General features: G+C 37.4%; 1 protein-coding gene across 2 annotated transcripts in view; it reads right to left on the bottom strand.

The window, feature by feature from the left end:
* LOC126756575 (oxysterol-binding protein-related protein 1) overlaps positions 1–15,292 on the bottom strand; it is a 36,451-nt gene that overhangs the window by 12,104 nt on the left and 9,055 nt on the right. For both annotated transcript variants that reach the window (XM_050469761.1, XM_050469762.1), the window contains exons 3-7: positions 14,718–14,938; positions 12,828–13,086; positions 8,172–8,366; positions 5,762–5,957; positions 5,560–5,679 (exon numbers count right to left, since the gene is read on the bottom strand). In XM_050469761.1, coding sequence (XP_050325718.1) covers positions 5,560–5,679; positions 5,762–5,957; positions 8,172–8,366; positions 12,828–13,086; positions 14,718–14,938 — 991 coding nt within the window. The remainder of the gene's footprint in view (positions 1–5,559; positions 5,680–5,761; positions 5,958–8,171; positions 8,367–12,827; positions 13,087–14,717; positions 14,939–15,292) is intronic.

Below are 15,292 nucleotides of genomic sequence, written 5' to 3'. Positions count from 1 at the left end.
ATGAAATTACAACACTGGAAGAAATTTGCGAGGCACTAAAAAAAAGAGTGTGGGTTCCAAAACCTGGAGAAATCAAGCGTCAAAAGTATGAGAAAAACCCGAAGTGGCACACAAATAGCTCTTATTTGTCTGCGCGCTCAGGACGCTAAAGCTGCACTAAAATTGGGCAAAGTGAAGAGAGGTTGGTCTATCTGTCGTCTCCGAGTGTGTCGTCCGGTGTTTCCAATTGGGTCATATGGCACTCAAATGTGTTAGTCAGACTAATCGGTCTGCCCTCTGTACACGCTGCACTCCGTCTTAAGTATGACCTGTCCGAAACACGTACAAATGATGAAAACAATGAAAAAATGAGGTTATTACAGCTAAACCTTAATCACTGTGCTGCAACACAAGATCTGCCAAAACAAACAGTTCAAGAGGAGAACATAGATGTCGCCGTACTAAGCGAGCCATATAGACAGCGTTCGGAAAGCACTTGGAGTAAGGATAGAAGTGGCAAGGCAGCAATATGGGCCTGCAAAGGACAAGCTTTCTTATCCCGCTCCAAAGAAGTCCATAACGGCTTTACATGGGCGAAGACACAAGGTATATATTTTGTAAGCTGATATGCTCATCCTAGCGCAACAATTAGCGAATTTGAAGAATTTCTCCTGGAGCTGTCTTTAGAGACCAGAAACAAATCGCCAATAATAAAAGCAGGTGATTTTAACGCATGGTCTACTGCTTGGGATAGCAGAATCACAAATCACCGTGGTCGCCTCATTCTAGAATTCACGATTCTAAACAATGGCACAAAAAATACGTTTCAAAAGGTAATAAGGGTTCTATAATAGACCTAGTGTTTGCTAACGACACGCTTAGCAGACATATTAAGTGGAAGGTATCAGATATTTACACAAATAGCGACCATATGGCTATAATCGCTGAAGTTTTGTTCTCCCAAGAAAGGGAACTGTTTCGGAGAAATACCTTTCGAAAACGTAGTTGGCGTGAAAAGGAATTTGATACTGACGTCTTTGGGAGCGTCTGGAGTGCGAAAACTCTAAAGCGCCTAGAATAGATGGTATACCAAATAGAGGCCTTAAAGAAGTCATAACTCTTAGACCCAGTTTATTTGTTAACATGTACAATGCGTATATATTAGGAGAGGTGTTTCCCCGATCCATGGAAGATACAGCGCCTGGTTCTACTCCCAAAGCCAAAAAAGCCACCAGAAGAACCTTCATCATATCGACCTCTTTGCATGCTCGACACGATTGGGAAAGTGTAAGAAAGCTTTGTAAGAAACGACTTGGAACTAGCAATCCAAAAATCCGGCGAATTATCAGAGAGACAATACGGCTTTATAAAAAAGAGATCCACTATTGACGCACTACGAGAAGTCGTCGATACTGCGAAATATGTAGAAAGTGGAAAAAGATGGTGACTAAATGAGCTTTAGTCGCCTGCCTCACACCACACCTACACCCATCACTAACACTCACACTCAACTGCGTTCATAATTTTAGTGTCTTCATACTGGTCTAAGCAGTTTTCAAATTTGACGTAAGTAGAAGATTTAAAGTTTTCCGGTAGATCTGAATCGTCAGTATCTACAATTGCGTCATATGCAGCTTGGAGACATGTCCAAAAATTTTCAATTGTTTGGCTTTTTATTTCTAGCGCCGATTCAGAATTGTCCTGAATCGGCGAAAAAGCAAGTTGAGTGCAGTATTTTATTAGACAGTCACTCTCAGAAATGAATTTAGAGTACGATATGTCTTTCCCCCTCTTTTGTTTTGTAACACCTTGCTCAGAGCGTGTAGCTTCTGCAGTTGTACATGGACTCTTATCGTCAGAAATCATTTTGGGATTTTCAAGAATTGAGATTTTTTAGATTCTTTTGAATCTATATTCATTTAGAGAATGTAAATTTGTAAAATATTTGTATATATTTTCTTTCAGTGTATACTGAGAACTTTATCAACCGAAAACTCTTTTAGGTAAATAAGAGTTTTTATTTCCGATAAAATTAATAAAATCCGCGTTTATAGTTTTTATTACTCGCCGTTGTATTTACTTGCGATGGCGTTTATGTTTATTATTATTATTATAATACTAAGCACTTTCGCACTTAAATAAAGAGGCTCACACATTTTAAATGTATAATCATTTTAGTTTATGGTTTATTTAATACGTATATATATAAAATATAAAGTTATATTCGAAAGACGAGTGTATGAAGCGAGTGTATATGATTCGCAAACCGGACCGCTAAGCGATTGTAGAAGATATTGATGTGGCGCGTAGGATCGAATATCTTGTTGAATGTTGATGAGCGCAGTCTCTATTCGAGTGTTAACGTGCGAATTGTGTCTCCCATCCCGATGTCCATCCTTTTTGTTGAGTGGGTACAGGTGTGGTGAGTTGTGTTGGTGTTGTGTGGTGATGTAAGTGTATGGTGCCATCGGATGTGGTGTTGATTCTGCCGAAAAAACCATTTGTTCTGTTTTTTTTTTTTAAGTCCTGGTTACTTTGGAACGCCCTTGTATGTGCTGGCCGATAAATGCGGTTTAAAGTCAACCGGTATGTTTTGTAAAAAAATGTACTGTGGTACATACATTTTGGGACCTAAGATTAAATACCTTGACAGCACTATTTGTGTAAAGTTTAATTCTGTTAACTTCACTGATGTTTGATTTGTATAATGCAAAGTGAAATAATCAGAAGTTTGTTTTATGGGCAGTAGTTGTCATCTGATTTCGGTCGTTCTACCAAATTACAGTTTCTATCTTAATTAAGTGCTTCGTTATGTCATGTTATAGGTTTTACAGTTTTTCTCTTAATTAAGTTTCATTATTTTAATTAAATACCAAGTAACAACAAGATATCTTAATTTATACTTTAGTTATCGCTTATACTGACAGACTTACGACGGGTGGACAGACAGTCACCCGCATTTCAACTCGCTTCGTTATCCTGATCATTTATATATGTATATAAATGTACACATATGTAATTCCATGTCTAACTCGATTAGTTTAATACTTAATTACAATCAAAGCAAATCTATACATATATATAAAAGAAAAAGTTGTTTTTGTTATACCGTTTAGAACTTAAGAATGGCTGAACCGATTTGGCTGAAAATTAGTGGGGAAATAGCTTAGAACCAGGATAATGACACAGGATACCGTTTATCTCTTTATGTCAAATTTAATACAACTCATAAATACAAAAATTATATTTCAAATAATAAGCAGTTTTTCAAAATTTGAATATTTCATTTCTTCAAAAAAACAAAAAAACCTCACATCTATATATCGTCACCTGAAATGCAAAATAACGTATCATCAAAAAATTCAAAATTGAGTTTTTTACTGATTACGATTCACCACATCATATTGCATATGCGGCGCAAATTTTAAGCTTCAAAATCGATCAAAAATACCTAAGCTACATATATTAAAAATTCAAAAAACCGTATCATCAAGTGCTTGATTTCGTTAAACAAAATAACGTATCATCACTAAAGTATGTAAATATAACAGAGTGTTTTTTTTTTATCGAAGTTAGCCTTCATGTATTGTTTATGTTTATTTTTAGTGATTAAGTTCAATGTGCTTTGGTACTATATACATGTACATATGCAGTCCTTTGTAAGGCCATAGAAAAGAAGAGCCTCTGTATTCGAACTTATAAATTAACAAAACGCTTCCCGTCAAGTCGGTGGCATGTCTGAAGATATGCGCCCCCAAGTGATTAAGTCCTGACCTCCCTAACGCAAGACAGCCAAGAAGGAAGTGTTGAATTGTTTCCGCCTAATCTTCCTCCATACAGCTTCTGCAGATGGCGTCTGGTAGGATTCCCAGCCTTAATGCGTGGAAGCCAATAGGACAATGGCGTGTTCTTCTTCTTCTTAATTGGCGTAGACACCGCTTACGCGATTATAGCCGAGTTAACAACAGCGCGCCAGTCGTTTCTTCTTTTCGCTGCGTGGCGCCAATTGGATATTCCAAGCGAAGCCAGGTCCTTCTCCACTTGGTCCTTCCAACGGAGTGGAGGTCTTCCTCTTCCTCTGCTTCCCCCACAACACAATGGCGTGTTACAAGCCCCAAAACTAGGGAAAGGCTGCCTTACTAAGGGCAAAGAGATCACTCATGCGAACGATCTAGGGACATAAGACTTTTTCAACAGGGTGTGTAAAAATTGTGGCCCAGCAGTAATAGAATAGGATACGGGAGCACAGATCCGCTCCCATTCTACCGATAGCGGTTCTAGGGTGCCTCTTCTTGCTAGCTCATGTTTCCTGCGATTCCGCTGTGGTCTGGAACTCATATCATTCTTATCACAAAGACACTCGATGCTATTGATAGCGAGGTTAGGTCTTCGATCAACTCTGAATTCTCTCATTGTCAATGAGTTCAAGGCTGGAATCGCCGCTCTGCTATCTGAACCGATGGTCAGTTCTTTGAAGGAGGCTGCACTCCGAAGTAGTAAATCTACTGCTACCTTAATGGCTCCAATCTCGGCCTGGAAGACAATGCAATACTCAGGAAGTTGGAGAAACTGGAGTTGATAGAGAGCTTCTGACAGTAGACCCCTCTACCTTAGACCCATCCGTGAAGAAGCTCACTGTCCCTACTCTCTAACAGCTTCTTCCCACACACAACTCTCTCGGTATATGGGTAGAGAAGGAGCCGCCAGAGTTCGGTTTAGCGACTCCATGTTCCAAGTGATCAGACCCGTGCTTTTTTAGGAATTCAGCAGCCTATTCTTTTGCAAAGTTTAACAATAACTAAGAAGATATGGCAACATCTGCAGGACCTAGAAGCTTAATTTCCAGCAGACTGTTATTACTTTTATGATAATATACCTTCTGAATAATTAGTTATTTAATTTAATAAATTATCTTCATTTTTTAGCTTGAAATATTTACATTTTTTCTAGTACTTACATATGTACATATTAATTATAAAAATGACACGAAATATGAAAAACTTGCAACTGTTTTTATTTAAAATTAAAAAAAAGTATTATTATTCAAATTTTTAGTTTTTATGTTTTATACGTTATTTGCAGAAATGAAAATTCAAAATAACGTAAGTTACCTACAATAAAATTTTAATTTTTTCTTTATATTTTTCTAAAATATACTTATAGTTTCATGTTAATTCAGATTTGAAAATTTTGTTTCAATATCTCAAGTGGTTTTCATTTTATACGGTTTTTTGTTTCTCCTGTAAACCTACGAAAAGTGATGTTACGTTATTTTGCATTTCAAGTGACGATATATGGTATTTATTTTGATTTGCACTTTTAACATGAAACGATCAAAAGTAGCGTATGCCCGTCGCTTGGTTCAAAGACAAGTAATTTGCAACCCAATCGGTTCGGCCATTCTTATAAGAGTTACAAATATATACCATACATGTATATGTACTATTGCAAAACGTAATAGCGTTTCATTTTTATACACATATGTGTAAAATATTTAGGAAGCAAAATTATTATAATCTGCTACAAACCTTAATCTCATGTATTATTTAAAAGATTCTAAACAAACAAATAAATATTTACCTTTGAGCTATAAGCAGGTCGCTCTTTACATTTCCACAATAAAGCTGATTTAATTTCAGAAGATATATCAGCATCTTCGTTCAGACTTAAAGACTTAAGCTCTGATGTTCCAACTAGATCCTATATAGAAAAAATTGTTTGAGGTAATTAATGATTTTTAATTGATGCGATATGTACATACATATACATATCTTGCACTTACATCTTGAATGTTCGCGCCTAAAAATGATGGCATTTTAAAACTGTTCAATTTTGAAAATAATTTCCTGGAGTTTCGGTCATGGGATGACATTGATTCGTTAACGTTTTTTTGCTGCATACAGAGTTGGTAGTCTTCTTCTGATGCACATTTAAGAAAATCGTTCCATTTTCCAAATAACCTATATCTTACTTTTTTTCTAAAAATAAACAAACATAAATTTTGTATATACAACACTATTGCATACTTCAATTGCTATATGTTGTATACGGTATAATTGTTTTGATTAAGATCCGAATTGTTTAATAGACTACTATCTGACCATTCGATTGTCTATGCCAAATAAAGTTGATAAAAGTTAATGTCTGTGCATTTATATTTAAGTATTTAACCTTAAAGCCAAATCTGTGTCGTTCACCTTATTTTTATACTCTTGCAAAATGTTGCTACAGAGTATAATAGTTGTGTTCACTTAACGTTTGAGAGTATCACGTAAGACAAATCGTGATAGATATAGGGTTGTAGACATATGTATATACAAATGATCACGATGACGAGGCGAGTTGAAACTCGGGTGTCTGTTCATCCGCGCAAGCTGTAACTTGAATGAAAATTGAGATATCTTGATGAAACTTGGTATACGCGTTTAAAAAATAAAATGCGAGTTCGTAGATGGGCGTAATCGGACAACTGCCCATAACCGAAGACGTATAAAGACCATGACTAATAACTAAAGTAAGATATATAACTCGAATTTAGCACAGAGATCGCAGTAACAAGGGGTATCTGTAGGCAAAAGTTTTAAAAATGTATGAAAACGGATGAAAACCTCCCTCATTCGAAACCAAAGTAAACAGGACTTTTTGAATCTAGCGCCTCCTGATGGCGCCATCTATATTTCAACTGGTGCGTTAAATTCTGCTATCTTTATCGTTTGCCAAATGAGAATTTCATGACATTTCATTGATTGGAAGTGAAGTTATTGCGTTTTAAATGTCAGTATGTTTGCGTTAGCGGTGCGAAAATCAGCTTCGAACAAAGATCCAACATTAAATTTTGTTTTTAAATTGGTTTAAAAGTTTTACCGAAACGTTTCAATTGATGAAACAAGTGTATGGCGATGATTGCCTATCCCGTAGCAGAGTGCACGAGTGTTTTCAAAGTAGTCGTGAGGACATAAATGACAATCAACATGTGGGCCAATCAAAATCCGTGATCACCGGAAATTCCTTCGAAACTGTGCGTGAATTCATCAAAAATCAACCGAAATCATCATTGAAATTCATGGAAATGGAATCGAACATCTCCAAAATATCGATTTATTGCATTTGGTGTGTGCGCGGTTTGTTCCGCACAAATTGACTGACGACCAAAAATTGCTCAGAATCCAACATACCATCGACGCTTGTGACCGATTATTTGACCAAAAAGCACATTTTAACCATTAACCACTCCCGGTATTCACCTGATATGGCACCGTGCGACTTCTTCCTTTTCGGAAAAATGCATTTGCCCATGAAAGGAAAGCGTTATGCAGACGTAGAGGCCATCCAAAGGGCTTGCACCGGCATGCTGGCGGCCATACCGGCCAACGAGCTAAAACACTCGTTGGACATGCTTTTGGACCATGCAAAAAGTTGTATTGAAGCAGAAAGAGACTATTTTGAACAAAATAAATTGATTTTTTAGAAGTGTCGCCCTACCTAATATAATGATTTTCACGTTCGGTGTAACTTTCGAATCTTTTATACCATAGAAGTGTGTGGGTAAGCCTAGAATACGTTGGTAGAGGTCCTTGGCTGTGCTAGTCCCTACTGTCCCTTTATTATGTTTGTATATCAGTATTTCCTCTTGTTCTGAGTGCAGTTTTTTCTTACATATATTAGTTACATATAAGCTAGGCTAAAAGATAAACTTCGCTTCAAAAATCGCTGGCTCCAAACCGGTGGATCCATAGTTTCTTAGGAAATAATTCCGGCTTTGTCGACTCCTCCAAAATTACATGTTTATACTCTCGCGAAATACTGTACAGGATTAAATACAAGTACATATGTATATATATTAAGTTCTGAGGATTTAAAGTGAGCGTGGTCTAATAAGTTTTAATATTTCCATTTTGAGCTACTAAAGTTAGATCAACAAAAGTTGCCAAAGACAGTTCTCTATAATATGTCATCATACAATTTTAAAATTATCTGTGAAAAGATTTAATAACGGTGCTGACCCCCATATCTTCATATTATACTGAAAACTACTAAAACAAGTAATACATTAGAAAAATTATAATTTGCAGTAAAGATAGAACTATGAGGCTGCATGTAAATCGGTCTAAATGCCAATGGGCATGGTATCGCACACTCTAAAATTCATTTTCGGAGGTTTTTCTAAAGTAAAAAGAAAATAAAGTACTTACTCATCATTTTCAACAATTCCAAGCACTGTGTTAGCCTCTTTGGAAGAACTGGCTTCTTTAAAGTCCAAAATGGCGCGGTAACCATTCGAATGATTCTTTATTTCCATTGTCCCAAGCTGTTCAATCCATAGTTTACCTACAACTACATTATGTACACAGCAGTTAACGTTACTCCACGAGTAGGCCTCGTTCCATCTGAAACCATAGTCAAAGAATTAGGTTTTAAGCCAAGGTAATGCAACTGAATATTTGAACTAACAACGAAAATTATTTGAAAAGGTTAATTTTTTAAAAGCTGTGGTTGAATACACCAATGAATTGCAAGAGAGATAGGGGTGAAAGGTTAACATTGATAATACACAACGCAATGGAATATCCTGTCCAGAATGTGGCATCGTCCACATGGATACCACTTTAGTGTGTTAGATATTCACCATGCGCCAAATCTTGGAAAAGACCCGTGAAAGAAGAATCGACACACACCACCTCTTCGTCGATTTCAAAGCTGCTTTTGACAGCACGAAAAGGAGCTGCCTTTATGCCGCGATGTCTGAATTTGGTATCCCCGCAAAACTAATACTGCTGTGTAAACTGACGTTGAGTAACACGAAAAGCTCCGTCAGGATCGGGAAGGACCTCTCCGAGCCGTTCTATACCAAACGAGGTTTCAGACAAGGCGACTCCCTATCGTGCGACTTCTTCAACCTGCTTCTGGAGAAAATAGTTCGAGCTGCAGAACTAAATAGAGAAGGTACCATCTTCTATAAGAGTGTACAGCTGCTGGCGTATGCCGATGATATTGATATCATCGGCCTCAACACCCGCGCCGTTAGTTCTGCTTTCTCCAGACTAGACAAGGAAGCAAAACAAATGGGTCTGGCAGTGAACGAGGGCAAAACGAAATATCTCCTGTCATCAAATAAACAGTCGTCGCACTCGCGTCTTGGCTCTCACGTCCCTGTTGACAGTCATAACTTTGAAGTTGTAGATAATTTCGTCTATTTAGGAACCAGCATTAACACCACCAACAATGTCAGCCTGGAAATCCAACGCAGGATTGCTCTTGCCAACAGGTGCTACTTCGGACTGAGTAGGCAATTGAGAAGCAAAGTCCTCTCTCGACGAACAAAAGCTAAACTCTATAAGTCGCTCATAATTCCCGTCCTGCTGTATGGTGCAGAGGCTTGGGCGATGACAACAACCGATGAGTCGACGTTACGAGTTTTCGAGAGAAAAATTCTGCGAAGCATTTATGGTTCTTTGCGCGTAGGCCACGGCGAATATCGCATTCGATAGTACGATGTACGAGCTGTACGAGATATACGACGACATTGACATAGATCAGCGAATTAAAAGACAGCGTCTACGCTGGCTAGGTCATGTTGTCCGAATGGATGAAAACACTCCAGCTCTGAAAATATTCGACGCAGTACCCGCCGGGGGAAGCAGAGAAAGAGGAAGACCTCCACTCCGTTGGAAGAACCAAGTGGAGAAATACCTGACTACGCTTGGAATATCCAATTGGCGCCACGTAGCGAAAAGAAGAAACGACTGGCGCGCTGTTGTTAACTCGGCTATAATCGCGTAAGCGGTGTCTACGCCAATTAAGAAGAAGAAGAAGATCAACACTTCCAATGCGACCAATTCTACTGGTTGTCTGGTCCAAGATAAATGGTTGTTCAGTGATGGGAACTTTCCTTTCCTTTGGACAAGTGCAAGAAGAAATATAAATGCATTTACAAGCAGCGATGTCAAATAATTTTCCGGCAGAAGAGACAAAGTCGTCTCTTTTAGAGCTCAAACCTATTGGGTTCCTTAAATACATTTGTTCAAGAGTCAGAAATTTCTTATGGTATGTGGTGAGCATTTGTACAACTCTGGTGTTTGAAACTATCGGAATATATGTCTTTTTGAAAGTATTTTCCACCTTTTTTGCAACTATTTCTGTAACCTCTTTACTCCTAGGTTCATAGTTGTCGCCTCGGAGTCGCCCTATACGAAATCTTTCAAACTGATAACACAAAAGAACATCCTGGTAAGTAGGTAACTGGGACTCAGAGAGATTGTACGGATGTATGCCAAACACAGGACATTTCTGTCTAAATTTAAATTTAGATACAGACATTTTGAGTTCTGTGTTCTGTTGAGAGAATATAAGTGATAGCACTCGGCGAAATCAATGACAAGAGTGAAGGAACTCGATGAAAAAATATTTATGTGGAGACCAGTCCGAACGTGTCGTTTGGCGCAGGTGAATGAATGTGAGTGATAGCACTCGGCGAAATCAACGTCAAGAAGTGTGGCCGTAAGCCGATTTTCACCTTGCGCTGTGGCGCGCCGCATTTTCGCTCGTATCTCGGGAACTGTTCGTCCTACGGCCATGATCACGTATACCATTTCGGTAGCAAATGACGTGACAAATAACTTTTGTTTTATACATTTTGACATGAGATGCGAATTTCAGGCGCTAGGTAGACAATTTCACGATTTTAGGCGAATTTCCGAAATTTCAAGGCCGGAGTTGGGATTGAAGTTGCAATCCGATCTCAAAACAAAAGTTGCATTGGAATCAGGAAGTACTAAAGCAACTTTTCCGCACTATTAGAAATCCCGAATCGAAAAAAGTCCGGAATCGACCCAACCTACAGTGTAGGTATACATTGAGTCAAAAAAAGAACATGGAAATTGTAATTTCCAATATTCCTAAAAAAAAAATATTTTGCTAAGTTGGTAGGTAGGTAGTTTAACTACTTTAAGTACTGTGCCACGGTGATTCCGTTTTATTAAAAACACGAGCCTACGAGTGCTACAAAGCCTTCAAAGATGGTCTAGAGATCGTTGAAGACATGGCTTGTTCTCGGCCACCTTCAACTGATAAAAATATTAAAAAAAACTAACATCTTTGGTAACTCATTGGTTCTACACATCAGTTGTTAGGCCGATTATGACATACATTATGTTGGTATGGTGGTCAATAATAGAAAAGAAATACGCTATAGGTGTATGAAAAGCATTGTAAGAGCAATTAGTATAGTATTCTGTAAGCTGAGAAGCATTCTAACCCAATACCACAGATGTTCGAAATCCTATAAAATTCAAATTAAATTCGGCCCCGGAACACAGGGCTAAGCATATATACGGATGAGTCCAACCTTGATAATCGACAGGGTGGTGGTGTCAAAATTAGATGTCAAAATCGCCTTCCATCTACCCAGTAGATAAAGTTAATGTCATCAAGTACAAAGCTATCGTGTCATATCATTGATTATTTTGATAGCAACGAATTATTTCTGATTCTGAGGCATATCTTTAACTTTTAGGTTAGTTAATGATTTATTCTCTGCCTCTCTGTCAAAATCACTAGTATAGGGTTTCTTATAATCAAACTATTTAGCGAAAACGGTTGTTGGGAAATAGCAGTGTATGTATCCGTCTCTTCTTCGAACCTTAAGAGCTCAACATAAAATATATAAAAATTTTTTCTTGTTTTCGAATTATCTCTTCCTGTTCATTTATTTTAATTTTTGCTCCATGTATTCCGCTTCACTAAGCCTCGTTCTTACATGATTCATTCCAACAATTTGTAATTTAAGAACTCGAATAAAAAAAAGATATTGAATTGAAAGTTTGGTTTTTCGTACCTAAGCCTGATCTTAAATCCGCCACTATGTCTACCAGACCACTGCAGTGGTAAAAATCGCCGCAATTATAGAAAGTTTTCTTGTACTGACAAACTCAAAACAAGGAATATATTTATATATTCAGATAACCAAGCGGCGTTGAAATCACTAAAGTCTCTTAGGGCTTAAACAAAGATAATGAAAGAATGCCTTCATCTTTAAGTGGATTTGACATCCTATTTCACAATAACTTGCTATGGGTTCCAGGCTATAATTATATTCCTAGTAAAACAATAAGTCTCCTGAAAAGTATAAATTTATGTAAATATTAATGTCAATGGTAGTGCAGTCAATCCCTAATTTGCTCAACAAGGAGGCTAACGAGGCATGAATGAAATATGAGATACACATGACGACAATTAAAATTAAAAGGCAATGGCATGGGAACTTTAGTAGGAGAGCTAATGGTTACAGTCTATTTTGTAGAGCCATCAAATTGAACATCCTCTACAATGACTATTGCAGAAGCTTTGTATAAAAAAATAATCGCAACTATCGGTCGAGGACTTCTTGACGATATTTCGGAAAGTTACACAGATAAAACTTTTTGCATTGTTTAACATCATCAGAAGCACAGTCTAGTTCAGAGAGAACATCCAGTGGTTTCGTAATAGGCGTTCTTAAGGCCTGGGTTCGTCGGCAGATAAGTTATAATTGGAGGTTCAGATGACATTATATAGTTCGACCAATAGAATTCTGGCCGAAATTGCAAAGCATCCAAGAATCATACTTTTTGTATTTATTAAGTTTTTCCACATTTCAATATTATTTAAAATTATAGTATTCATTAAAGTTCGATATTATCTATATATGTACTTATGTATATTATCTTCCAGAAATTTTTTTAAGGTTTTCGAAACTTGTATTTCACATGATTTAATAGCTTGTTATTATTTATGTGAAATCATTCCTCTCAAGAATTTAATTGACGTGTGTTTATGAAAAGAATAATTGTTTATTATAATTAAGTTTTTACCTGGTTAGTTCAACAGTAACCACTCCTTTGGGCTGGATATTTATACTCTTTCCCATGAACTTTATTTTTGGGTTAATCGATCCATAGAACTTGTAGTTAGAAGATTCGGCATGAAAAGCAGAAATCGGTGGGTGATGTGATACTTGTTCGCATAAAATTTTGAAATCATTGCTTTGCAGTTCATACGTTTCTCCCAAAAGCGGATTGAATGGTTTTCCAACACGTTCCCAGTTTGATGCTAATGCCGACACAGCGAAAGCTATGTATATGTAAGAAATATTGAAACTACATTTTAAACTTTATTTATTTAATGTAATATGTAAAACTTTTCTTTTCCAGCATTTTTTTTTATTTCTCTGAGTTGCAGCGCAGTCTATATTTTTAATAAACAAATAATAATAATTACTGGTACAAAAACTGTACCGGCTACACCCGAATTTAATATTTATTTACTTGTTATACCCTGAACAGAGTATATTAAGTTTGATACGAAATTTGTAACACCCACAAGGAAGCTTCGGATACCCTATAAAATATAAACAATAATTACATTTGAAATTGACACACTTCGTTTTCTCCCCAAGAAGCTGCTCAATTTTTGGAGCTGCCAATATCGGACCACTATAGAATGTTGATTGTTACACCCTTCGGTGATAACCTGTTCATTCGACTCAAATTTATTTCGGCCGATTTACTTTTTCAAGTGTGGAAACAAAAATAAGTGCTTAGTTTGCAGTCTGTTTCAATCAACTGTGCGATTCCCGCGGCGGATGTGTAAGCTGGTTCATTGTCACGGTAGAAGAACACATTTTTATTGGCTACACGGGACTGTTTCTTTACAACTCTTTACAAGTCCAACAGTCGTCACACTCGCGACTTGGCTCTCACGTCACTGTTGACAGTCATAACTTAATTTCGTCTATCTTGGAACCAGCGTAAATACCACCAACAATGTCAGCCTAGAAATCCAACGCAGGATAACTCTTGCCAACAGGTGCTACTGCGGACTGAGTAGGCAATTGAGAACTCTATAAGTCACTCATAATTCCTGTCCTGCTATATGGTGCAGAGGCTTGGACGATGACAACAGCTGATGAGTCGACGTTGCGAGTTTTCGAGAGAAAAGTTCTGCAAAAGATTTATGGTCCTTTGCGCGTTGGCCAACGGCGAATATCGCATTCGATGGAATGATGAGCTGTACGAGATATACGACGACATTAACATAGTTCAGCGAATTAAAAGACAGCGGCTACGCTAGCTAGGTCATGTTGTCCGAATGAACAAAAACACTCCAGCTCTGAAAGTATTCGACGCAGTACCCGCCGGGGGAAGCAGAGGAAGAGGAAAACCTCCACTCCGTTGGAAGCACCAAGTGGAGAAGGACCTGGCTACGCTTGGAATATCCAATTGGCGCCACGTAGCGAAAAGAAGAAACGACTGGCGCGCTGTTGTTAACTCGGCTATAATCGCGTAAGCGGTGTCTACGCCAATAAAGAAGAAGACAAATTTTTCTCTTCTCCAGGTCGATGTAAGACCACCTGGATTCACCGAAGTGGAGTCATGATCGATACTCGTTGAAACTCGTTAAATCAAATAAAGTACCTATCGGACCCTATTCGTATATACTATACCTAGAAAGTATTTTGATACAAACAGTGGCCCCTAATTATAGTTGGAAGCTTTATATAAAAGTTTGCTTCTTTTCAGGTTGCGCTGCAACACGGTTTTCGGTTGAATAAACTATTGCAATAAATATATTAGAGGCAATGAAAGTTTATTGTACTGCATATAATTTATGAACATATTTTAACTGTGTTTCCTTTTTGTATTACGTTCAGTAATATATTATGTATACAAAGACATAGTTATAAATGTTGTGTTATACATTACTTGCAACGAGCTTCATTCGGTCAGCAGGATCTTCCTCCTTATTGGCTTTATTTAATATTTCGGCGTATTCCATATATTCGCATATCCTTTGCAAAAAGCTTAATGGCTCATTTAAAGTAACAGGCATCGTTACTTTACTCAACTCTTTTCCCAGGCAATTTTTCAAAACTGACATAATATTTCTATCATTCCATTGTAGCATCTCAGAAGGAAGACAGGTTCTAAAAGAATAAAATGTAGTAACTTTATATTAATTTAACGTTTTTATGCTGTTGCAACATGTTGCTACAGAGTAGCAACATCTTGAGTATAAATAGAGATATCTTGATAAAAACTGCTAAATGTGTTCGTTGACAAAATTTTGAGGAGTTCGTAGATGGGCGTGATCGGACAACATCAACTCCCTATATAACAGTACTGTTAAAAATAAATCAATAACTAAATACGACAGAGATATAAAATTTTACACCTGAGATAGTATGAGAAGACTTTATGTGAGCCATGGTGAAAACTAGACGATAGGCGTCGTCCTGCCCACTTTTAGTTAAAATCCCATATTTCGTGAACCGACCGAC

This window comes from Bactrocera neohumeralis, chromosome 4 (assembly GCF_024586455.1).
Source record: "Bactrocera neohumeralis isolate Rockhampton chromosome 4, APGP_CSIRO_Bneo_wtdbg2-racon-allhic-juicebox.fasta_v2, whole genome shotgun sequence".
NCBI classification, from domain to species: Eukaryota; Metazoa; Arthropoda; class Insecta; order Diptera; family Tephritidae; genus Bactrocera; species Bactrocera neohumeralis.
The sequence above is the reverse complement of the archived record's forward strand: the minus strand, read 5'-3'. Positions and strand labels throughout refer to the sequence as shown.